This window comes from Eschrichtius robustus, chromosome 14, assembly GCF_028021215.1.
Source record: "Eschrichtius robustus isolate mEscRob2 chromosome 14, mEscRob2.pri, whole genome shotgun sequence".
NCBI classification, from domain to species: domain Eukaryota; kingdom Metazoa; phylum Chordata; class Mammalia; order Artiodactyla; family Eschrichtiidae; genus Eschrichtius; species Eschrichtius robustus.
In genome coordinates this window covers 7421239-7446418 of record NC_090837.1, presented here as the reverse complement: position 1 = coordinate 7446418, position 25180 = coordinate 7421239, and the positions used below count along the sequence as shown (strand labels likewise).

The following is a 25180-nucleotide window of genomic DNA, read 5'->3' as shown; positions in this document are numbered from 1 at the left end:
TGAATTAAATTGGTTTCTGTAAAATTAAAATATAAATATATGAGGTCTGGTTTAATTTAACAAGCATACAACTGCCCCACAGTTAAACTGAGTCCACTTTGACAAGCAGAAATGGTACAGGGAGTCACGGAAAGGAACAGGAATTCAGGGAGTTCCCCATCACCGCACATAGGCGCAGAAGCTGGGTTGGATGACGCAGCTCCTTTCCCCGGAGGGTGGAGTTCAGGATGGGGGTGGTCAGAGTTGCAGGGAGGAATGTAAGGAGCAGCTGCTGCTACAGACAGTAGGACTGGGGACTCACCCGCACTTTGCTGCATTTGCTGTACTCTTCTTCGAGGTCTTTTGCTGGGGGTTGTTGCACCATTGCTCTGTATCCCAGCTGTGGCTGCTACGAATAAACACCAGACCAACCCAGCGACCTCTTGCAGGCAAAAGCCCCTAACCTATTGGCTCTTTTTCCTTTTTGCACTGCATTTCCCCTGGGAGGTACCTGGGCTAGATGATTGAGGTTATTCTTTAAGAACGTAAAGTGGCTTATCCCATTCTAGAAGGAGGGATCAGAATCATACAGATTAGAACACCTGAATAGGTGTGACATGAAAAACTTTGACAATTTATTAAAAGGTTTATCACAATGATTTTTATTTTATGCACATGTGGTGTCATTTTTACCTTAGACCAGTTTTCAATATATAGATACATAAGTATCCAGCAGATAAATGGGATGGTCATGAATGCAGTATGGTGAACACATTTGGCACTTTCCAATTTATCGTTGTACCTTGACTCTCCATTGCCTTTCAATCCTGACTTTACGTCTATTTAACTGTGAATTAGGAAGAGAAATAACAGATCAATCAACAAGTATTTACAGAACGCTTAGTGTATGTTAAAGGCTGTCTTAGGTTCCAGGAGGATTAAAAATGCTTCTACATGTGAAAAAAAAAACCTTAAGAATCTTTTGACAAAACTTTTATATGTATGAAACAGTGAATGATATAGTTAAAATAGGAAAGTCGCTATCTGATTAATTAGATATATATTAATATGTACAGTAAGATAATGATTTGCAGTGTGGATAGTGAGTACAGTGGACGTTAAGGATGGGAAGAGGGGAGTGGGTATGGTGGTCAGCAAGACTTCCTGGAGGAGGTTGGGCTAAAATTGGGCTCAGAAGAGTATACAAATTCTACCTCATATTTTCAACTCAGACAAATGGGTCTTACTAGGGTTTAGCTCAGCTGATGAGGTTTGAGTGAAATATTTAGAACGACAGTATCAAATGTATCTTATAACTTCCGTTTTTTGTAATGCCACCATAGCAGAGAAATGTGTTTATCAGACCTTGAAAATAACCACCTAATAGTCGATTTTAAGAGGGAGGAAGATCAGAAGTCACTGGTTAAGGACCAAAAACTTGAGACCGCGTTGGTTCAGCAAAATAAGTCAGACAAGAGCTCTTGTGATGTATGCAAAGAGAAGAAACTACAGGTTAATACTTCATTTGGGGGAAAAAGTGTAATTGCTGTCTCATCTCTATTTGCAAAAGACTTAGTGGAGAAACAAAAGTCTTGGTCTCTGGGAGGAAAAATCCAGACTGAACCCGAAAACAAAAGTACATTTTGCAAGATCCACGCAAAATCACCAAAAGGTAATGGAGTTGGGGTTCAGAATGAAGAGAAACAACTCTTGGAAACATCAACATCTGTATCCGGTGAAAAGTGGCATGACGTCAGCCTTTACCTGGGCCTGGCCAACTGTTCTGGTTCAAAACAACCAGAAAAGCTGGATGTCGAATGTCAAGATCACCTGGAAAGGTCTGGAGTCTCATGTTGCCATAAAAGCAAAGCCTGTCTGGATGAAAGCGACACGTGGGAATCCAAGTGCTGCCACCCGAGTAACTTCACAATCGAAGCTCCAGGCCACATGTCTGACGTGGAAGGGATGAGCATCTTCCAGCCTTCCAAAGTGCAGAGAATCGTGCGCCACAAATCGGTGTGCACTTGTTCGGAAAGTGCCAGTGGAACCAAATACAACTCCTCTACAAGGTCAGTCTCGTTTCATGTTTGTAAACACCCAGGGAGCCTACTTACTGTTTTGAGAAATATAAAAGGGCTGCAGTAGCCACTTCACGCCAACCGTGAAACGGAAAGCAGTGTTTACAAACAGAAATTGCGTTTGACAAACCGTTTCCTCTTTTCATCACAGGGTAGGCTGTTGAGTTTTTTGATTGTACAGAGACTGTATTGGATTCCAGTGAGAAGTTTGTGCCTAGGACAGCTTCTGAGGCAAAAGTTTTGCTTAAAAACAAAGCCAGCTGTCATGAGCTGAGCAAACATGTTTTATTTTAAAACAAACGGGAAGGTCACTTTACAGAGTAGAGTGCTGCTCTGGGGCATTCCTCAGCCAGGATCCTTTTGAATCGATAAGCCGTTTCTTTCATGTCCAGATTACATTCCCTAGACCCCAGATAAGACATTCCTTTTGCCCCCATTGGCTTATTTACACATCCAACTGCTTTGGCCTTTGTGTTCACTTTACATTTCCCAAACTTTCTTACTTTTAAAAATCATGCAGGAGAAAGAATATTTGTATTTAATAAGCTGGTAACAGTTATTGGGTTTTTTTCCCAGTTTTATTGAGATATAACTGACATACAGCACTGTATAAGTTTAAGGTGTTCGGCATAATGATTCCAGTGCGTCAGGAAATGATGACCACAGTAAGTTTAGTGAACATCCGTCATCTCTTAGAGATACAAAATAAAAGAAAAAGAAAAAAATATATTTTTTCCTTGTGATGAGAACTCTTAGGATTTACTTTCTCAACAACTTTTATAGATAACCTACAGCAGTGTTAATTACATTAATCCTACTGTACATGAAATCCCTAGTTCTTATGTATCTCATAACTGGAAGTTTGTGCCTTTTTTTTTTTTTTTTTTTTTTTAAAGTTTGTGCCTTTTGACCACCTTATCCAACTGGTTTTTTTAAGAGAAAAAAAATGGATTAGTTATTGGCATAGGCTGCATTTTTCAGGCTCATCTTACTGTTTGAATTGCTGAATCTTGTAGTTAGTTGAGGGGTGCTATACTAATGTCTGCTATTGTTAAAGGAAACCTAGCTCTTTGATCTTAAATTACAGAAAGGATGAAGTTTCTGTATTGAGAGCCTTATTTTAATCATCACATTGACTTTTTTTTTTTTTAATATATTATTTATTTATTTATTTATTTATGGCTGTGTTGGGTCTTCGTTTCTGTGCGAGGGCTTTCTCTAGTTGCGGCAAGCGGGGGCCACTCTTCATCGCGGTGCGCGGGCCTCTCACTATCGCGGCCTCTCTTGTTGTGGAGCACAGGCTCCAGACGCGCAGGCTCAGTAGTTGTGGCGCACGGGCCTAGTTGCTCCGCAGCATGTGGGATCTTCCCAGACCAGGGCTCGAACCCGTGTCCCCTGCATTGGCAGGCAGACTCTCAACCCCTGCGCCACCAGGGAAGCCCCCACATTGACTTTCATAGGACTCTATGATTAAACTTTCCTTCTGGTATTTTCATTGTTTGGATTATCGTTTGGCCCTTTTAGAAGCCTGAGTCGCTTAAAAATCATACAGTTATTCTGTCAACAAAAACTGGTTGTTACGCTAAATATTATCTATTCATATTTGGTTTTTAAAGATCATCTTAGATAATTGCAAGTACCTGGAGGGCACAACTTCCTATTTTTCACTATTGAACAAAAACACGCATATATTAAGGGAAAAGCTTGTGTTAAGTAGTTTTAAGAGCAGAGTGGACACATATTAAATTTAATGTATGAAAGAAATTCAAAGACAATTTCAGAGTTTTCTTTCGAGGCCCTTTTGACCTCCATGGCTTGAAATGATTCAAGTGACTTCTTGTTCTGCCGGCAGAGGCATTTGCCAAGGCATCGCATGACAAACGCGTGATTAAGTGGAAAAGATAATGATGTTTTCCTGTTTTTCCTTAGATTATAAGAGCTTGTGTACCTACTTCATCATCTGACTAAAATGTTCACATTTATACCACCATTCCATTTGACGTACAGGGGTTTATGTGTGGAGGGAGAAGCCACCGCAGCTCTGCCTGCCTTACGGGGCCTGTGGGAGGAAGAGGTTTCCAGGGCCTCTTGCTCTCAGCTCTGCTTTGAGCCCAGTGTTAACAGCACACCAGAAACTTAGCTACACGTGTCTGTTCTCTAACTACTGAGACCCTGTGGAAGAATCAAGGACCCACAACAGTGCCATTCCGCTTTCATAGAAGGACTGGTAAAAGACCATTAACAAAAATCAGTCTCACAAACCAAAAACCTAAAATCTTCAAATGTTTAACCTTATGCTGTATTCATTTTTTTCCTCTCTTTTGGATGATCCCGTCCCTCACACCTTCTTTTCTTTGCTTTTTTTTGTGGGTGTGGGGAGGAGGGCAATTCTCTCTTCTGTAGTTACCCTTTAACGAAGAATTTGTTAATTCTTACTGCTAAAGGTATGCATTCATTTATAATATTCTACACAAATATTCTGCTCAGGTCTCTAATGTTCTATTCAAACTTGGGCTTCGTCATCAGAAAAGAAAACATTTTCTTTTTTTTTTGTCCTGTTGAGATACTTTCAAGTATAACGGTATTGGTGACATGTGTTTGCTGTTGTTTCAAGATGCCTGTTTTTGTTTTGGTTTTATTATTCACAGTGAGCTGATTGCCATCCAGCAGTCCCACTGTTTGGGTTCTTCAAAATCTGCCTTAAGAGAGGGTGAGAAGTTGATAGAGACGGAGTCCTCTTCTGATAAAAAGAATTCATCTGAGATTTGGTTAGTCAACAAAGATGCAGCACTGCCCAGTGAAAAGGTTTGTATTTCGCTTAGAAATACCCAGCTTAATTCAAGCAAGACTTCGCCCCAGCATACTTCTAATTCTCCTAGAGCACTACTGTTAGTGTGCTTAATTTTGGCTATTCTTCAGGTTTTTTTTAATTATAGGACTTTAATTTATATTATTTAACTGAAGTCATAATTATTTACCTTCTCTTTTCTTTAAATATCCTATAGATAACTTCAGGTAGGATGTCCCTCAGGCCCTCCAGGTGATTGATATATCTATTTTTTTTTTTTAATTAATTAATTAATTTTATTTATATTTATTTATTTAATTTATTTTTGGCTGTGTTGGGTCTTCGTTTCTGTCCGAGGGCTTTCTCCAGTTGCGGCAAGCGGGGGCCACTCTTCATCGTGGTGCGCGGGCCTCTCACTGTCGCAGCCTCTCCCGTTGCAGAGCACAAGCTCCAGATGCGCAAGCTCAGTAGTTGTGGCTCACGGGCCTAGCCGCTCTGCGGCATGTGGGATCTTCCCAGACCAGGGCTCAAACCCATGTCCCCTGCATTGGCAGGCGGATTCTTAACCACTGCGCCACCAGGGAAGCTCGATATATCTATTTTTAATAAATATTTTAAACACACAGAAAAGGAAAAATACAAGTAACTATGTACTTACATTCGGATTTAACATGTTGACATTTTGCCATGTTTGCTATATTTTTCAACTTGTTAAAGAAATAAAATGTTACAGATAAAGGGTACGTTCATGTGCCATTCTGCCTGTGCCTACCCTCCACCCCCACCAGTTAACCACTACCCTGAAGTTGCGTCCATGCTTGCTTTATGCTTTTATGTTTTACATAAAAGTGTATACTTAAGGGCAGGAATAGAGACGCAGACGTAGAGAACAGACGTGTGTACACGGCGCGGGGGAAGAGGGGGATGAATTGGGAGATTGGGATTGACATATATACACTACCACGTGTAAAAGAGATAGCTAGTGGGCACCTGCCGTATAGCACAGGGAGCTCAGCTCAGTGCTCTGTGGTCTGTCTGTATCCCTTTCTGATGTGATTTTCCAGCTTTGTCAGTGTTTTGTGACCTTCATCTGTGCTGACACTGTGGACCTAGCCTCTTCATTTTGATTGTTGCTTGATGTGCGGGCCAGTGATTGAATAAACCGCAGTCTGTCCACGCCCCTACAGACAGACAGTGAGGTTGTGTCTACAGTGTCATTATTGTGGATGAGCCAGTGTCTTCATCATGAATGGGGTCCCCTTTGCAGGTGGTTCGTAAAGAAAATAAGTTCAAGTAAACTTAGTTATTTTTGGTGTTATTTTGGGAAGATATCCGGCTTTGAAATCAAACTCATCTGGGTTCAAATCCCGGTTTTGCTTTGTCATAGCTCAGTGACGTTAGTACAGTTATTTAATTTCTTTGAGCCTCAGTTTCTTCGCCTGCAAATATGCAATTATAACATCACAGTTGCTTGGTTGAAAGGGGATATTGTAGGGCCTGGCCCCTAATGGGTATTTGATGAGTGTTAGTTCTCTTTGTTCAAAATTGACTGCACCAAGTGTTGACTAGAATCGGGAGCACCTGGGACTTTTGTTCACTGATGGTGGGAATGTAAATGGTAGAGCCACTTTGGGAAACACTTGGGTACTTTCTATTAAAAAACTACTTAAAAAAAAAAATTAAATATACACCTACCCTATGACCCAGCTGTTCTACTCCTAGAGAAATGGAAACATATGTCCACATAAATATTAAAACAGCTTTATGTGCACTAGCTAAAAAAACTGGAAACAACCCAAATATACTGCAGTAGGTGAATAGATAAACTGTGGTATATCCATACAATGGAGTACTTCTCAGCAATAAAAAGGAATGAACTATTTATACACATACAACATAGGTAAATCTCAAGATAATTATGCTGAGTGAAAGAAGCCAGACAGACAAAAGTATGTAACGCATCTATATAAAACTCTAGAAGATGCAAACTAATCTCTGGTGACTGAAAGCAGATCAGTAGTTGTCTGGGAATGGCGAGGAGGCACTCGCAGAGGCAGGAATTCCAAAGGGCCAAAGGCGTGATAAATGCGACCCATCTTCATCGTGAGGATGGCTTCATGGGTGTGTACTCATGTACACATGTATGTAGGAACTCATCAGATTGTACACTTAATTAATTTAGTTATTTTTGGCTGTGTTGGGTCTTCGTTGCTGCGTGCGGGCTTTCTCTAGTTGTGTCGAGCAGGGGCTACTCTTTGTTGTGGTGCGCGGGCTTCTCATTGCAGTGGCTTCTCTTGTTGCGGAGCACAGGGTCTTGGCACGTGGGCTCAGTAGCTGTGGCTCGCGGGCTCTAGAGCGCAGGCTCAGTAGTTGTGGTGCACGGGCTTAGCTGCTCCGTGGCATGTGGGATCATCCCAGACCAGGGATCAAACCCGTGTCCCCTGCATTGGCAGGCAGATTCTTAACCACTGTGCCACCAGGGAAGCCCCTGTACACTTAATCGTACAGTTAATTGTATGTCCACTGTGGAAAACTCACAGATTGTACACTGTGGAAAACTTTTTACACAAAGTTGAAAATTAAATAAGAATAAACAAACTAAGGCGTATTTCTACTTATTTTTAAAAGCTAACAAGCCTTTAGTGTTAAAGTTGCATTTTGTAAGTATTTTGACCTGGTAATTACAGCCTTGGCAAGTTGATTTAAGAGAGGTAAACAATGCCTAGGATTCTTTCATCACATGGATGTTACTTAATTAGTTGTAGTAAGTTCTGTTTAAGTCAAATTATTTAGCAAAGTAGGTTCTAAGAAATAAATGGAATTTGGTTCTTCTAGTGTTTAATGCCCTGCTTTGATATGTAATACCTAAAGTCAAACATTAATGAACAGTTAACATTTGTGTTCGTTACATTGTACTTGTAAACGTAAACAATGAAAAGTGCTTCTTGATTTCTTGAATGCTTGAATTGTGTTGTTTGCCCAGGATGACTTTTCTCCCACAAGCAAGCTTCAGCGTTTGCTGGCAGAATCCCGTCAGATGGTTACAGATCTGGAGCTGAGCACGCTGCTCCCCATGAGCTCTGAGAATCTCAGCAGCAGCGCCAGAAATGTACGTGGTTCCTTTTCTTTCGACCCCATTTGTAGTATCCAGACACTCCAGTTGTTGTGCGCAAACGTCCCTTTCTGTTAGAGGGAAAGGGGAGGAGGTAGCGGGGTGGGTTTAAGGAGGAAGAGAAAGTCATACTCAGATGTCGCCACACCCAGACTTCCTCTTTCCAGTTACCTGGGCACATGCACGTACATTCTGGGGGATTTTTAAAAAATATTTTATTGTAGAAAATTTCAAATACAGAAGTAGAAAGAATACTTCCAATCACCGAGCTTCAGTAACCATCAGCTTTCTGCTGTTTTTGTTTCATCTTCCCCCATCCATACCTGTTTTCTCCTGAAACATTTTAAAGCAAATCCTAGACATCATATCATGAAAATTCATATGTACTTCACTCTGTAGCTCTAACAGATAAGGACTTTTTTCACACCCAGCCAAATTAACAGGAACTCTTTAATATCGTCTAATGACTAGACCACGTTAAGGTTTCCCCATTTATCTCAAAAATGTCTTTTTACTGCTTATTCAAATCAATACTCAACCGAGGTCCATACTTTGCGCTTGGATAAGTCCCTTAAGGTCTCTCTTAATCACTAACAGTTCCTTCTCCTGCCCTCCCTCCCTCCCTCTTTCCTTCCTTCCTCTTCCTTCCTTCTTCTTCTTCTTTCATTGTTTTTTAATGCCATTTATTTGTGGAAGAAACACTGGGTCATTGTCCAGTAGAATTTCCCACGTTCTGGATCTTGCTGACTCCATCCTGTCTGTTGTTTTATCCCCCAAATTCCTGTAAACTAGTGTTTCCATCTGGCAACTTGATTAGACTTGGGATCAGTTTGGGGTTTTTGTCTGTTTTGGGATGACGCCTTCCTGGGCAATGCTGTCTACTGCCTAGTGCGTTGTATCGGGAGGATCCTCATGTCTGGTTGTCCCACTTTTGGATGTCAGGCTTGATGGGAGTTCAGGAGATTGTCAGCCTGAGCTTTTTTATTATAGAGTTTCCCTAAGGTTCACTTAAGGATTTTAGCATTCCTTGATTTTTATGACTTAGATCTGTTACTTCATGAGGAATTGCAAAATAGTAATTTCCTAAATTTATCATTCTTCGGGGAGTGTTTCACACGTTAATTCTAACTGCCTTTTTTTTTTTTTTTTTTACTACTCTTTATTTGTTTGTTTATTTATTTATTTATTTATGGCTGCGTTTGGGTCTTCTTTGCTGCGTGTGGGCTTTCTCTAGTTGTGGTGAGCAGGAGCTACTCTTCGTTGTGGTGCGTGGGCTTCTCATTGCGGTGGCTTCTCTTGTTGCGGAGCACGGGCTCTAGGTGCACAGGGTTCGGTAGTTGCAGCACACAGCCTTGGTAGTTGTGGCTCGCGGGCCCTAGAGCGCAGGCTCAGTAGTTGTGGTGCACGGGCTTAGTTGCTCCGCGGCATGTGGGATCTTCCTGGACCAGGGATCGAACCTGTGTCCCCTGCATTGGCAGGCGGATTCTTAACCACTGCACCACCAGGGAATTCCCTCTAACTGCTTTTTCTGAGCACAGGAACATTTCAGTAGCAATGATATAAGTTGCTTTGTAGATCTTATAGCCTAACATAAATAGTGAAAAGAACATTGAACTTTAAATCAGAATACTTGGGTCCCAATTTCCTAATCTGTAGAATAAGAGCTTGAAACAGATGCTTTAAGATTTCAGGTACATTACTTGGATGTGCTATGGGCATAGTTGAAGGTATTTGAAGGCCATTGAGTTAAACTTTTTTGTATCCCTGACCAAAAAATCTAAAATTAAAAAGGTCTGCAAAACACTGAAATACCCTTCTTTTAAAATAAACTTTATTTAGGTGTAATTTATACTATCTCAATCAATAAAGACATTTTATTAAGAATATCTTTAGGGCTTCCTTGGTGGCGCAGTGGTTAAGAATCTGCCTGCCAATGCAGGGCACACGGGTTCGAGCCCTGGTCTGGGAGGATCCCACATGCCGCGGAGCAACTAAGCCCCTGTGCCACAACTACTGAGCCTATGTGCCACAACTACTGAAGTCCGTGTACCTTGCGCCCGTGCTCCACAACAAGAGAAGCCACAACAATGAGGAACCTGTGCACCGCAATGAAGAGTAGCCCCCGCTCGCCACAACTAGAGAAAGCCCACGTGCAGCAATGAAGACCCAACGCAGCCAAAATAAATAAATAAAAGAATGTCTTTAATGCCTATATACTTGTTCTTTAATGAAGAACTGGTATAGATCACTAGTTCAATCAGTTTATTTAGCTCTAATGTATGTTAATGTATGTGTACATTACACATATGTACCCGTGTAACCAACATCCCAATCAAGATATAGAACATTTCCATCACCCCAGGAAGTTCCCTCATCCTCTTTGGAGTGAATCTTCCCTTACTGCCACTCTAGGCAGCTACTGATTTGACTTTTATCGTCAGAGAATAATTTTTCCTGTTCTAGAACTTCATATAAGTGCAATCATACACTATGTACTCCTTATCTAGCTCCTTTCAATAGAATTATTTTGAGATTCATCCATGTTGCTGTGTGTATCAGTATTTCACTCCTTTTTATTGGTGATTAGTATTCCATTGTATATGAATAGACCACAGTTTGTTTATTCGCCTGTTGATGGGATATTTGGGTGGTTTCCAATTTTGGACTATTATAGATAAAGCTGCTATGAACTTTTTTTTTTTTTGGCTGCGCTGGGTCTTCACTGCTGCGTGCAGCCTTTCTCTAGTTGTGGTGAGCGGGGACTACTCTTTCGTTGCGGTGCGCAGGCTTCTCATTTGCGGTGGCGTCTCTTGTTGTGGAGCACGAGCTCTAGGCGCGCAGGCTTCAGTAGTTGTGGCACGTGGGCTCAGTAGTTGCGGCTCGTGGGCTCTAGAGCACAGGCTCAGTAGTTGAGGTGTGCAGGCTTAGGTGCTCCGCGGCACATGGGATCTTCTCGGACCAGGGATCGAACCCGTGTCCCCTGCATTAACAGGCAGATGCACGCCACCAGGGAAGTCCCTGCTATGAACATTTTTACACAAGCCTTTTTTTTTAACAGACATATGTTTTCATTTCTCTAAGGTAAATACCTAGAAGTAGAATTGCTAGGTATAGGATTTAACTTTTTAATAAACTGCCAAACCGTTTTTCACGGTGGTTGTATGATTTTACATCCCTACCAGCCGTGTGTGAGAGGTCCAGGTGTTCCATATCCTCACCCAGCCTTGGTTTTGTCAGTCCGTTTGATTTTAGCCATTCTAGTAGATCTGAAGTGGCATCTCGTTGCCATTGAATAATTTGCATTTTCCTGATAACCTAATGATGTGCATCTTCATGTGCTCTTTGGCCTGTCGTATGTCTTCTTCTGTGCAGTGTCTTTAAGTCCTTTGCCCATTTTTAATTTGATTGTTTCCTTTTTTATTAATTGAGTTGTAAGAGTTTTTCATATAGTCTAGACACAAGTTCTTTATCTTTTGTCAAATATATTATTAATGTTTTCTCCTAGTTTGTGGCTTGCCTTTTCATTCTCTTAAGAATAAAAGAGCAGAAATTTGAAATTTTGATGAAGTCCAATTTATCCTTTTTTTTTTTTTTTTTTTTAACGGTGCGTTTTGTGTTCCAAGAAGTCTACCTCAAGGTTGTGAATATTTTCTCCTCCTAGAAGTTTTGTGGTTCTGTTTAGGTCTATGGTTCATCTCTTATTTAAATTTTGCGGATGGTGTGAAGTAAAGATCAAGGTTCATTTTTCTCCATACAGATTTTAGCTCCATTATCGTCATCATTTGTTGAAAAGACTGTCCTTTCTCCATTGAATTACTTTCAGCATCTTTACTGAAAATCTGTTGACTATATATTCAAGGGTGTATTTCTGGACTCTCCAATCCGTTCCATTGATATGGTTGTTCTCCTTACACCAATACCACACCAAATTGATTATATAACTCTATAGGAAATCTTGAAATCAGTATACATCCTTGATTCTGTTCTTTTGCAAAATTGTTTTGCCTATTCTAGGCCCTTTGCCAGGTCCATAGCAATTTTAGAGTCAACGTGTCAGTTTTTTAAAAATGCCCTCTGGTATTGTGATTTCATTGAATCTATAGATCACTTTGGGAAGGATTGACATCTGTGAACAGAGTATACCTCCAGTTGCTTAGGTCTTCCTTCTTTTCTCTTAAACCGTATTTTGTAGTTTTCATTGTAGGTGTCTTACACATTTTTAAAAAAAATTTATTTAATTAATGTATTTATTTTTGGCTGCGTTGGGTCTTCGTTGCTGCGCGTGGGCTTTCTCTAGTTGTGTTGACGGGCTTCTCATTGCAGTGGCTTCTCCTGTTGCAGAGCACGGGCTCAGTAGTTGTGGCACGCGGGCTCCGTAGTTGTGGCTTGTGGGCTCTAGAGCACAGGCTCAATAGTTGTGGCACACGGGCTTAGTTGCTTCGCGGCATGTGAGATCTTCCCGGACCAGGGCTCGAACCCGTGTCCCCTGCATTGGCAGGCGGATTCTTAACCACTGCGCCACCAGGGAAGCCCCATTACACATCTTTTTAAAAATTTATTCCTAACATTTTGTTTATTGATGCCATCATACGTGGTATTTTAAATTTCATTCTCAAATTGTTTGTTGATGATATAAAGAACTATAATTGCCTTTTATAAATTGCATCTTTGCTACCTGGGCTTTTTGGTGGGGCTAATGGCAGACTCTGGGAGGGCTCACGCCAAGGAGTACTTCCCAGAACTTCTGCTGCCAGTGTCCTGGTCCCCACGGTGAGCCATAGCCACCGCCCGCCTCTGCAGGAGACCCTCCAACACTAGCAGGAAACTTGCACAAGCCTGTTAGATAGCCTCATCCGCCAGAGAGCAGACAGCAGAAGCAAGAAGAACTACAATCCTGCAGCCTGTGGAACAAAAACCACACTCACAGAAAGATAGACAAGATGAAAAGGCAGAGGGCTACGTACCAGATGAAGGAACAAGATAAAACCCCAGAAAAACAACTAAATGAAGTGGAGATAGGCAACCTTCCAGAAAAAGAATTCATAATAATGATAGTGAAGATGATCCAGGACCTCGGAAAAAGAGTGGAGGCAAAGATCAAGAAGATGCAAGAAATGTTTAACAAAGACCTAGAAGAATTAAAGAACAAACAAACAGAGATGAACAATACAACGACTGAAATGAAAACTACACAAGAAGGAATCAATAGCAGAATAACTGAGGAAGAAGAACGGATAAGTGACCTGGAAGACAGGATGGTGGAATTCACTGCTGCGGAACAGAATAAAGAAAAAGGAATGAAAAGAAATGAAGACAGCCTAAGAGACCTCTGGGACAACATTAAACGCAACAACATTCACATTATAGGGGTCCCAGAAGGAGAAGAGAGAGAGAAAGGACCAGAGAAAATATTTGAAGAGATTATAGTCGAAAACTGCCCTAACATGGGAAAGGAAATAGCCACCCAAGTGCAGGAAGCGCAGCGAGTCCCATACAGGATAAACCCAAGGAGAAACAGGCAGAGACACATAGTAATCAAATTGGCAAAAATTAAACACAAAGAAAAATTATTGAAAGCAGCAAGGGAAAAACGACAGATAACATACAAGGGAACTCCCATAAGGTTAACAGCTGATTTCTCAGCAGAAACTCTACAAGCCAGAAGAGAGTGGCATGATATACTTAAAGTGATGAAAGGGAAGAACCTACAACCAAGATTACTCTACCCGGCAAGGATCTCATTCAGATTTGATGGAGAAATCAAAAGCTTTACAGATAAGCAAAAGCTAAGAGAATTCAGCACCACCAAACCAGCTCCACAACAAATGCTAAAGGAACTTCTCTAAGTGGGAAGCACAAGAGAAGAAAAGGACCTACAAAAACAAACCCAAAACAATTAAGACAACGGTCATAGGAACATACATATCGATAATTACCTTAAACGTGAATGGATTAAATGCTCCAACCAAAAGACACAGGCTTGCTGAATGGATACAAAAACAAGACCCATATATATGCTGTCTACAAGAGACCCACTTCAGACCTAGGGACACATACAGACTGAAAGTGAGGGGATGGAAAAAGATATTCCATGCAAATGGAAATCAAAAGAAAGCTGGAGTAGCAATACTCATATCAGATAAAATAAACTTTAAAATAAAGAATGTTACAAGAGACAAGGAAGGACACTACATAATGATCGAGGGATCAATCCAAGAAGAAGATATAACAATTATAAATATATATGCACCCAACATAGGAGCACCTCAATACATAAGGCAACTGCTAACAACTATAAAAGAGGAAATCGACAGTAACACAATAATAGTGGGGGACTTTAACACCTCACTTACACCAACGGACAGATCATCCAAAATGAAAATAAATAAGGAAACAGAAGCTTTAAATGACACAATAGACCAGATAGATTTAATTGATATTTATAGGACTTTCCATCCAAAAACAGCAGATTACACTTTCTTCTCAAGTGCACATGGAACATTTTCCAGGATAGATCAGATCTTGGGTCACAAATCAAGCCTCAGTAAATTTAAGAAAATTGAAATTGTATCAAGCATCTTTTCTGGCCACAATGCTATGAGATTAGAAATGAATTGCAGGGAAAAAAACGTAAAAAACACAAACACGTGGAGGCTAAACAATACGTTACTAAATAACCAAGAGATCACTGAGGAAATCAAAAAATACCTAGAGACAAATGACAATGAAAACACGACCATCCAAAACCTATGGGATGCAGCAAGAGCAGTTCTAAGAGGGAAGTTTATAGCTATACAAGCCTACCTCAAGAAACAAGAAAAATCTCAAGTAAACAATTTAACCTTACACCTAAAGGAACTAGAGAAAGAAGAACGAACAAAACCTAAAGTTAGCAGAAGGAAAGAAATCATAAAGATCAGAGCAGAAATAAATGAAATAGAAACAAAGAAAACAATAGCAAAGATCAATAAAACTAAAAGCTGGTTCTTTGAGAAGATAAACAAAATTGATAAACCATTAGCCAGACTCATCAAGAAAAAGAGGGAGAGGACTCAAATCAATAAAATTAGAAATGAAAAAGGAGGAGTTACAACAGACACCACAGAAATACAAAGCATCCTAAGAGACTACTACAAGCAACTCTATGCCAATAAAATGGACAACCTGAAAGAAATGGACAAATTCTTAGAAAGGTATACCCTTCCAACACTGAACCAGGAAGAAATAGAAAATATGAACAGACCAATCACAAGTAATGAAATTGGAACTGTGATTAAAAATCTTCCAACAGGAACTTCCCTGGTGGCGCAGTGGTTAAGAATCCGCCTGCCAATGCAGGGGACACGGGTTCGAGCCCTGGTCTGGGAAGATCCCACATGCCACGGAGCAGCTAAGCCCGTGCGCCACAACTACTGAGCCTGTGCTCTACAGCCCGCGAACCACAACTACTGAGCCCGCGTGCCACAACTACTGAAGCCCGTGTGCCTAGAGCCCGTGCTCCGCAACAAGAGAAGCCACGACAATGAGAAGCCCGCGCACTGCAATGAAGAGTAGCCCCCGCTCGCCACAACTAGAGAAAGCCCGTGCACAGCAATGAAGAAGACCCAATGAAGCCAAAAATAAATATAAGTAAATAAATAAATAAATAGATTAATTAAAAAAAAAAATCTTCCAACAAACAAAAGTCCAGGACCAGATGGCTTCACAGGTGAATACTATCAGACATTTAGAGAAGAGCTAACACCCATCCTTCTCAAACTCTTCCAAAAAATTGCAGAGGAAGGAACACTCCCAAACTCATTCTAGGAGGCCACCATCACCCTGGTACCAAAACCAGACAAAATACTACAAAAAAGAAAATTACAGACCAATATCACTGATGAATATAGAGGCAAAAATCCTCAACAAAATACTAGCAAACAGAATCCAGCAACACATTAAAAGGATCAAACACCACGATCAAGTGGGATTTGCCCCAGGGATGCAAGGATTCTTCAATATACGCAAATCAATCCGTGTGCTACACCATATTAACAAATTGAAGAATAAAAACCATATGATCATCTCAATAGATGCAGAAAAACCTTTTGACAAAATTCAACACCCATTTATGATAAAAACTCTCCAGTAAGTGGGCATAGAGGGAACCTACCTCAACATAATAAAGGCCATATACGACAAACCCACAGCAAACATCATTCTCAATGGTGAAAAACTGAAAGCATTTCCTCTAAGATCAGGAAGAAGACAAGGATGTCCACTCTCACCACTATTATTCAACATAGTTTTGGAAGTCCTAGCCACGGCAGTCAGAGAAGAAAAAGAAATAAAAGGAATACAAATTGGAAAAGAAGAAGTAAAAGTGTCACTGTTTGCAGATGACATGATACTATACACAGAGAATCCTAAAGATGCCACCAGAAAACTACTAGAGCTAATCAATGAATTTGGTAAAGCTGCAGGATACAAAATTAATGCACAGAAATCTCTTGCATTCCTATACACTAATGATGAAAAATCTGAAAGAGAAATTAAGGAAACACTCCCATTTACCATTTCAACAAAAAGAATAAAATACCTAGGAATAAACCTACCTAGGGAGACAAAAGACCTGTATGCAGAAAACTATAAGACACTGATGAAAGAAATTAAAGATGATACCAACAGATGGAGAGATATATACCATGTTCTTGGATTGGAAGAATCAACCTTGTGAAAATGACTGTACTACCCAAAGCAATCTACAGATTCAATGCAACCCCTAACAAATTACCAGTGGCACTTTTTAGGGAACTAGAACAAAAAGTCTTAAAATTTGTATGTAAAAGACCCCAAATAGCCAGAGCAGTCTTGAGGGAAAAAAACGGAGCTGGAGGAATCAGACTCCCTGGCTTCAGACTATACTACAAAGCTACAATAATCAAGACAATATGATACTGGCACAAAAACAGAAACATAGATCAATGTAACAAGATAGAAAACCCAGAGATAAACCCACGCACTTATGGTCAACTAATCTATGACAAAGGAGGCAAAGATATACAATGGAGAAAAGACAGTCTCTTCAATAAGTGGTGCTGGGAAAACTGGACAGCTACGTGTAAAAGAATGAAATCAGAACACTCCCTAACACCATACACAAAAATAAACTCAAAATGGATTAGAGACCTAAATGTAAGACCGGACACTATAAAACTCTTAGAGGAAAACATAGGAAGAACACTCTTTGACATAAATCACAGCAAGATCTTTTTTGATCCACCTCCTAGAGTAATGGAAATAAAAACAAAAATAAACAAATGGGGCCTAGTGAAACTTAAAAGCTTTTGCACAGCAAAGGAAACCATAAACAAGATGAAAAGACAACCCTCAGAATGGGAGAAAATATTTGCAAACGAATCAGCGGACAAAGGATTAGGACAAAGGATTAATCTCCAAAATATATAAACAGCTCATGCAGCTCAATATTAAAAAAAGAAACAACCCAATCCAAAATGGGCAGAAGACCTAAATAGACATTTCTCCAAAGAAGACATACAGATGGCCAATAAGCACATGAAAAGCTGCTCAACATCACTCATTATTAGAGAAATGCAAATCAAAACTACAATGAGGTATCACCTCACACCAGTTAGAATGGGCATCATCAGAAAATCTACAAACAACAAATGCTGGAGAGGGTGTGGAGAAAAGGGAACCCTCTTGCACTGTTGGTGGGAATGTAAATTGATACAGCCACTGTGGAGAACAGTATGGAGGTTCCTTAAAAAACTAAAAATAGAATTACCATATGATCCAGCAATCCCACCACTGGGCATGTACCCAGAGAAAACCATAATTCAAAAAGACACATGCACCCCAATGTTCATTGCAGCACTATTTACAATAGCCAGGTCATGGAAGCAACCTAAATGCCCATCAGCAGACGAATGGATAAAGAAGATGTGGTACATGTATACAATGGAATATTACTCAGCCATAAAAAGGAACGAAATTGAGTCATTTGTTGAGACGTGGATGGATCTAGAGACTGTCATACAGAGTGAAGTAAGTCAGAAAGAGAAAAACAAATATCGTATATTAATGCATGTATGTGGAACCTAGAAAAATGGTACAGATGAGCCAGTTTGCAGGGCAGAAGTGGAGACACAGATGTAGAGAATGGACATATGGACACCAATGGGGAAAACTGCGGTGAGGTGGGGATGGTGGTGTGCTGAATTGGGCGATTGGGATTGACATGTATACACTGATGTGTATAAAATTGATGCCTAATAAGAACCTGCAGTATAAAAAAAAACAAACAAAACAACTAATACTAAACTTTCATTGGGTTATTTGTATGGAAATATGTTAATATAAATGTTTCAGACATTACATGAAATTTCTAAAAATCTTATATTTGTATTTGTATGGAAATATGTATGGAAATATGTTAATATAAATGTTTCAGACATTACATGAAAAAAAAAAAAAAACACACATGCACCCCAATGTTCATTGCAGCACTATTTACAATAGCCAGGTCATGGAAGCAACCTAAATGCCCATCGACAGACGAATGGATAAAGAAGTTGTGGTACATATATACAATGGAATATTACTCAGCCATAAAAAGGAACGAAATTGGGTCGTTTGTTGAGACGTGGGTGGATCTAGAGACTGTCATACAGAGTGAAGTAAGTCAGAAAGAGAGAAAGAAATATCGTATATTAACACATGTATGTGGAACCTAGAAAAATGTTACAGATGATCCAGTGTGCAGGGCAGAAGTTGAGACACAGATGTAGAGAACAAACGTATGGACACCAAGGGGGGAAAGCCACGGGGTGGTGGGGATGGTGGTGTGCTGAACTGGGAGATTGGGATTGACATGTATACACTGATGTGTATAAAATTGATGGCTAATAAGAAAAAAATAAATAAATGTCAAAAAAAAATTGCATCTTTGCTAAATCCACCTATTCTAGTAGATTTTCTGTAGCTTCTTAGGATTTTCTACATACACAGTCATGTCGTTTGTGAATAAAGAATTTCTTTTTCTAATATTTATGCCTTATTTCTTTTTCTTACCTTATTGCTCTGGCTAAGACTTCCAGATCAATATTGAATAGAAATAGTGAGAGCGAACATCCTTGCCTTATTCCATGAAATACTCTCTCTGGTGGCATTTCTTGCTTAGCTCTTCTTCACATTGGAATTTTGTTAGACTCAGAGTTCTATGGGGCAGTTTCTGTGTGACAGATGATCTGAAACTAGGACATTAACCATTTTAGAATCAACATGCTCACTGCCACTAGCTTCAACAGGTCACTGCAAAGATTACCTTAAAGAATAATGGGCTCCCTGAATCGTGATTTTTAAAAGTATTTGTGCCATGTGTGCCATATAAGCTTTTCAGAGTAGAAACCGTGATGGACTTTGTGGTGTTTTCTAGGAAGATTTTTTTCTTGACAAAATCTTTGAAGCATTAGTGAAGTAGTTTATTTACATTGGGGCAGAACATATTTTTAAGTATTGGTAAGGGTTTTTAAATTTTTTAACAGCTTTATTAAAGGATAACGTACATACCATAAAGTTCCCCCATGTAAAAGCATACAATTCAGTGGTTTTAGTATATTTACAAAGTTGTGCAACCATCATCATAGTCCGACTTTAGAACATTTTCATCATTCCAGACGAACCTTGTACCCACTGGCACTTACTCCCCCCTGCGCCTCCCCCAGCCTCGGGCTGACACTCATCCACTTCCTGTCTTTATGGATTTGTTGGGCAGAGATTTTTAATCAGAGTTTGTTGAATAGAATTCAGGGGATCCATAAACTTTGACGGGGATAAAGATTACACGTAAGGTTATTTTTATTAACCTCTAATTAAAATGTAGCACTTCCTTCAATTATGAATATAGGAAACAAGCCATCATAGTACATACTACCTGTGACTCTGTCATTAGTAGGGATCACAGAGAGTTTCCTACCATATTACTGTTATTACATATATCTTGAAATATCACTTACACTTAGTACTACCTCAGAGTTACAGACCATTAGGCCTGCTGCTAGATCTTATTATTTAATGCACTAATAAAAAGGATATGTATTATTATATCACAGTCCTGTTTAGTATTTTGATAACCACAGTATGTCTGCCGTACGGTATGTCTGCCATAATGCGACATACGGGTTCCTAAAAATCAACACACAATGCAAACCTGCACAATAAAAACCACACAGTTTATGGGGAAAATGGGGTTTTGAGCATAGTACTCAAAAACTTTATCAGTGACACATTTTTTAAAAGGACAGGAATGTAATTTAAATGGTAGTACAGTTTTATACATGTTAAGTAGTTAAGAAATACACAAATATTGCCATAAATGTGGCACTTTACCTTGAAAAAGACCTGAGGTCTGCAGGTAGAACTGGGCATCGGAGAGGTTGCAGCTTGTGACTTACTGGAAAGTGGTAGGAGGAGGGTTAGTGGATGGAAAGTCATAGCAGCAGATGTGGATGGATGTGGCTCGTGACACGCCGCGGGTGGTGTTTGGAGGGGTGTGGGGGGTGTATTCCTACATGGCCCGGCCCAGTTCACCTAGTGTTTCCCGTGGACAGAGTCGCACATTAACAAACACAAACTTCACATCACGCTCAAGTTGTTCCCTCATATATCCGATGCGTTGGAACAAATGCATGTTTTCAAAACAAGTGTCATAGCAGAACCAACTGTATTTCAGAATAACCTCTCCTTTGGGGTTTTATGTTAAATTCCTACCTAAGATGTAATCAGGAGCTCCCTCACTTTTGTCCTCATAGCACAGCTGGGAGTGTGTTTGTGTAAGCATCTCCATCAGAGTGCGTGTCACAGTACATGACAGCTGATTACATCCATGGGTCTCTGCTCCTCCGTGAGCGCGTTAAGGAGCCCCTCTCACTCATCCTGGCTTCCCCAGTGTAGCACATGCCATACCTGCTACAGAGCATGCTCCTTGAATGGAACTGATAGGAAGAGTTCAGGAAAAAGGCAGAACAGTGACCCTCAGGTATAGACTGAAAAAATGCTAAAGCTATTTGAGGTTGGTGAAAAGTTGGTTTAAGAGAATTTTTGAGCTAGAAGGATCCAAAAGAGAGATCCAGTCTCAACCATTCATTTTACAGGGGAGGGCAAGTGATTAAATCTCTTGCTTAACATCCCACATGATTATAATCAGATAATCATTTAGTTGGAAAAAAATATCGTCTTCAGATGTAATATATTTTCCCATGGATTATTAACTGATTCTAAAGATGCTGGGAAAACAGAATTTTAACTAACAGAAGTCTACTTGGCAATGCACTTTGCAAACTCCTCCCCTCTGGTCTTTTGAACAGAGTATAACTGGTTACAGAAAAAGTAAATACTGTTGTAAAAAATTCTTAATTTTTGCAGTAAGGAAGCAGGGTAAGTTCTGAGCAGCCTGTCTGCTTCACCAGGATTTTGCCATCTGTCGCTAAAGACAAGGGTCTTCATTCAAAGCCTTTCTCTGAAATAGGCACTCTCACACGTTGCTGGGGGAGCACAAAGCGATTCAGTCCTTCTGGCAAGGAATCTGTCAGTGTTTTCTAAAAACTGCAGAAGAGCTGACCCTTTGCCGTGGCAGTGTCACTTTGGGAATCTCTCGTTCAGGTACAGCCGCATGTGTGTAAAATGGTAAACGTACAAGTTTTTCATGGCAGCATTGCTTTATAACAGCAAGAGTTAGGAAACGATCCAAGTGTCCAGCAAGAAGGAACTGAGTGAATAGCTGTGGCACATGGAATATTACCATGAGACAGAACAGGAAGGTCTTGGATGTGGAAATGTTTCCAGGATATACTATTAAGTGAAAAGAAGCAGGACGCTGAAAGATTCATGTGGAATTCTACATATGGGATGGGAATAAGAATATATATATATATTTTATATATATATATATTTTTAAGAATATATATATTTTTGAAACCATGCTCAGGTATTAACTATTTTAAAAACCCCAATAATTTAAAAATAGAGAAAAAAGGAAAGAGAGTAAAACAGCACAGTTGCCACATCTCATTCACCCACGGCAGGCTTCCTGTGGTGTTGGGGTCAGGGGGACACAGCCTGAAACCGAATTTGGACTTTTGACCAGAACATGGGACTGGACATCCTCATCACTAGTTTGCAACTGTCGGGATGACCTGTCGGGGTTCTTAACCTTTTCTTTTTTCTTTTTTTTTTTTTTTATAAATTTATTTATTTAATTTATTTATTTTTGGCCGCGTTGGGTCTTCGTTGTGGTGCGCGGGCTTCTCGTTGCAGTGGTTTCTCTTGTTGCGAGCTCGGGCTCTAGGCGTGCGGGCTTCCGTAGTTGTGGCACGCGGGCTCAGTAGTTGTGGCTCATGGGCCCTAGAGCGCAGGCTCAGTAGTTGTGGCACACGGGCTTAGTTGCTCCGCAGCATGTGGGTTCTTCCCGGACCAGGGCTCGAACCCGTGTCCCCTGCATTGGCAGGCGGATTCTCAACCACTGAGCCACCAGGGAAGTCCCTAGAATCATGTTTTTAAATGAATAAAATAAAATACATCAGATTGTAAAATACCTAGGAAGGCTCTTCCAGTAGAGAGGAAGCAGCATGATTAAGAGCACAGAGGTCTGGAAGCACCGAAAATAATCCCAACATGGTTCAAACGTAGGCCCCGTGGGAGGAGGCAGAGGCTGAGCAAGGCCAGGTTCACCACTGGAGTCTACCGGTGTCTTTCCAAGCATCCTCCTCCTCTTCTTTCCTTCTTTTTCTTCTTCTTCTTTTTTAATATTTCCCCCAAACCTAACAATGCTACACCCTCAGTAGGCACTGTAATGAATTAAAGTGTCGCTACGACTTGTTGATTCTTCTTGATGACCACTGTCTTCACTAAAGGCTCACCGCAGAGTCTATATAAAGGCTGACAAAGAGCCAGTTATATTTGGGCATCAGCCAATTGCCAGGGTTTAGCCATAACACGTATGGTAAAGCAAACAGAACATTCCAGCTACAGTTTAGAGACAGGGACCCTACACATGAGCGGGAAATCAATACATCTTTTGGGTAGATGGATGGTGGTTGTATGAGATTACTTCATCGTATTTCATTAATTCCCTAAGGTCTTTTAAAGGCATTTCCGCTATATTTGTGTATTGTCCTCTTAAGTATTTTCTAGTTGTTCTATCCTGGGTATTAATTTGGGAGTTGTTTTGTAGAATGTGGAAGTCTCAGAAGAGTCAGCTGAAAAAAATACCCTTCTCAGTAATTGAAGAAAACAAATTCATGTATTCATGGTGATCATGGGTAAGTCACCTTTCCTTATCTCACCTTATATCTATATTTAATAAGTAACTTGGGAACATTGATAATGTGGAGTCACAGCAGTGCGTTTGTTTGACCTGTAATCCTTTCTCTTTTGTTTGACCTATTTATACATACCTTCTAAATTTAATCAGAGTAAAATGTCAGTTACTTATAAGAGAAATGCAGATCAGAAAGTTCTTGTTCTCAGTACCCAGAATTTTAAACCTAAGGAAGTGAATTCATATAGCTTTCAAAATCGGAATGTAAACTCACATGTCAGCATTTCATCTGAATGTCTGTCTGGAAAGAAATCGTTCCTTGGGGTTTCAAGTCTTATAAAAAGGTTTATTGACCCAGTAAGCACTTTCTTGATTTGTGTTTCCTTCTATCAGACCTTCATTTCATAGGCAAAGTTTCTTTAGAATCCATTTTGATCAGTTAAAAGGTAAAATCATTTCCGTTGTTTTCCACTTAAGCATAAGAGTATTTTTAAGACCCTGAAAGCAGTAAGTAGCCCTCTCCCTGTCTCCCTGTCTTCTGTTCTTTCTCTTTGCTGAGAAGTTTTCATATTTATAATATTTTGCATGACCTTATGTTGATGAGAATCAAGACATATAGTTAATTTTTTAGAGACTGGGAGTTTACAGCACACCATCCAGTGCTCATTGATTTTTTTTTTTTTTTTCATTGATTTTTATTTAACTCCGTTTCCTTCCCGCAGAAGCCGATTTCTCATCCATGTGGAAGGCAGGAAGCAGACATCAATACCTAATACTTAACCTTGAAAACAAAAAGAGGATTGTAATCCTTCGTAAGCAACATTTAATACCAAAGGGGAGCAGAAACTGAAAGTTAATTTTTAAACATCTATATTTTGTTTGTCTTCAGGTTAACCATTTTCATGTGTAAAAAATATTTTTCATGTGTAAGAAATATTTTTCATGTGTAAGAAATTAGAACTAATTGTATATTATATATAATATACAAACTTGGAATTATGCTGAGAGAAAAAGCCTTCTCTGTAAAGATGCACACTACAGTTCAATACTCGAGAAGTTCTTTAAAAGTGTGAACATCAAATAGAGAATCCATGCATATAAAATGCTGTTTTAATTGATTTTTTTAAAACCTGTGCATACATTTAAATTATAACCAGTAGCTTATCAGAGTCAGCTCCAAATCTATGAGAAATATGTTCTCTTGTGGTTTTTAGCCCTGAACTTTGCTGTGTAAAGACATAAAATGATATGATATAAAATATTTTAAACCAGAAACTATCTCCTGGGTTACTGACAGTCAAGGTCCTTCTGTTCCAAAAGCTGAGCAGAGCCCCCTCTTGCCTCGGTCAGTAGTAGTCCTATCAACTTATACAAACAAAAGCTTGCTGGAAGATCAAGTTTTATATGCATTTTTTTTAATCATTAAAGACTAAAACATTTCTGTTTTAACTTGTAATTTTTTAAAGAATATACTGATCAGCTTCAGTCAATAAAAAATATTTTTAATAATAAAAATAATTTTCTGGGATTTCTTTTTATGACACGGGGTGAAATAAGGAAAGTCAGTCTCCTGAAACCAAACCTGGCAAGTTAATTTCCTCAGGAACAGGGAATGTATTTTTTTAAGCATTGCAGATATCAAAGTTCTATTGTGCTGTATAAATGCCCCTTTGTTAAAAGGTTTCAGTGCTACTTCAGAGGTGATTTTCATGAGAGTGGAGGAGCCACCCCATTTAGCCTTTTTAATTAGGGTGCTGAAAAGAGAAATTGGGCAAGGTTTGGCTATGTTCTTTATAAATGCTTGCTTTCTGCCCAGGATAGGCTGGTGTGTACAGAGCAAGACTGAGAAAGGTAGTGTATAGTCGATTCTGAACTATTGCCTCCAAGGTAGAAACCTGAAATGT

At 39.8% G+C, this 25180-nt stretch overlaps 1 protein-coding gene across 4 annotated transcripts in view; it reads left to right on the top strand.

Annotated features, from left to right (window-relative positions):
• CCDC62 (coiled-coil domain containing 62) overlaps positions 1-24172 on the top strand; it is a 42709-nt gene extending 18537 nt beyond the window's left edge. For all 4 annotated transcript variants that reach the window (XM_068562961.1, XM_068562959.1, XM_068562958.1 and 1 more), the window contains 5 exons: positions 1323-2048; positions 4706-4862; positions 7829-7954; positions 23190-23277; positions 23999-24172. In XM_068562961.1, coding sequence (XP_068419062.1) covers positions 1323-2048; positions 4706-4862; positions 7829-7954; positions 23190-23243 — 1063 coding nt within the window. In that variant the 3' untranslated portion in view covers positions 23244-23277; positions 23999-24172. The remainder of the gene's footprint in view (positions 1-1322; positions 2049-4705; positions 4863-7828; positions 7955-23189; positions 23278-23998) is intronic.
• The last annotated feature ends 1008 nt before the right edge of the window (positions 24173-25180 follow it).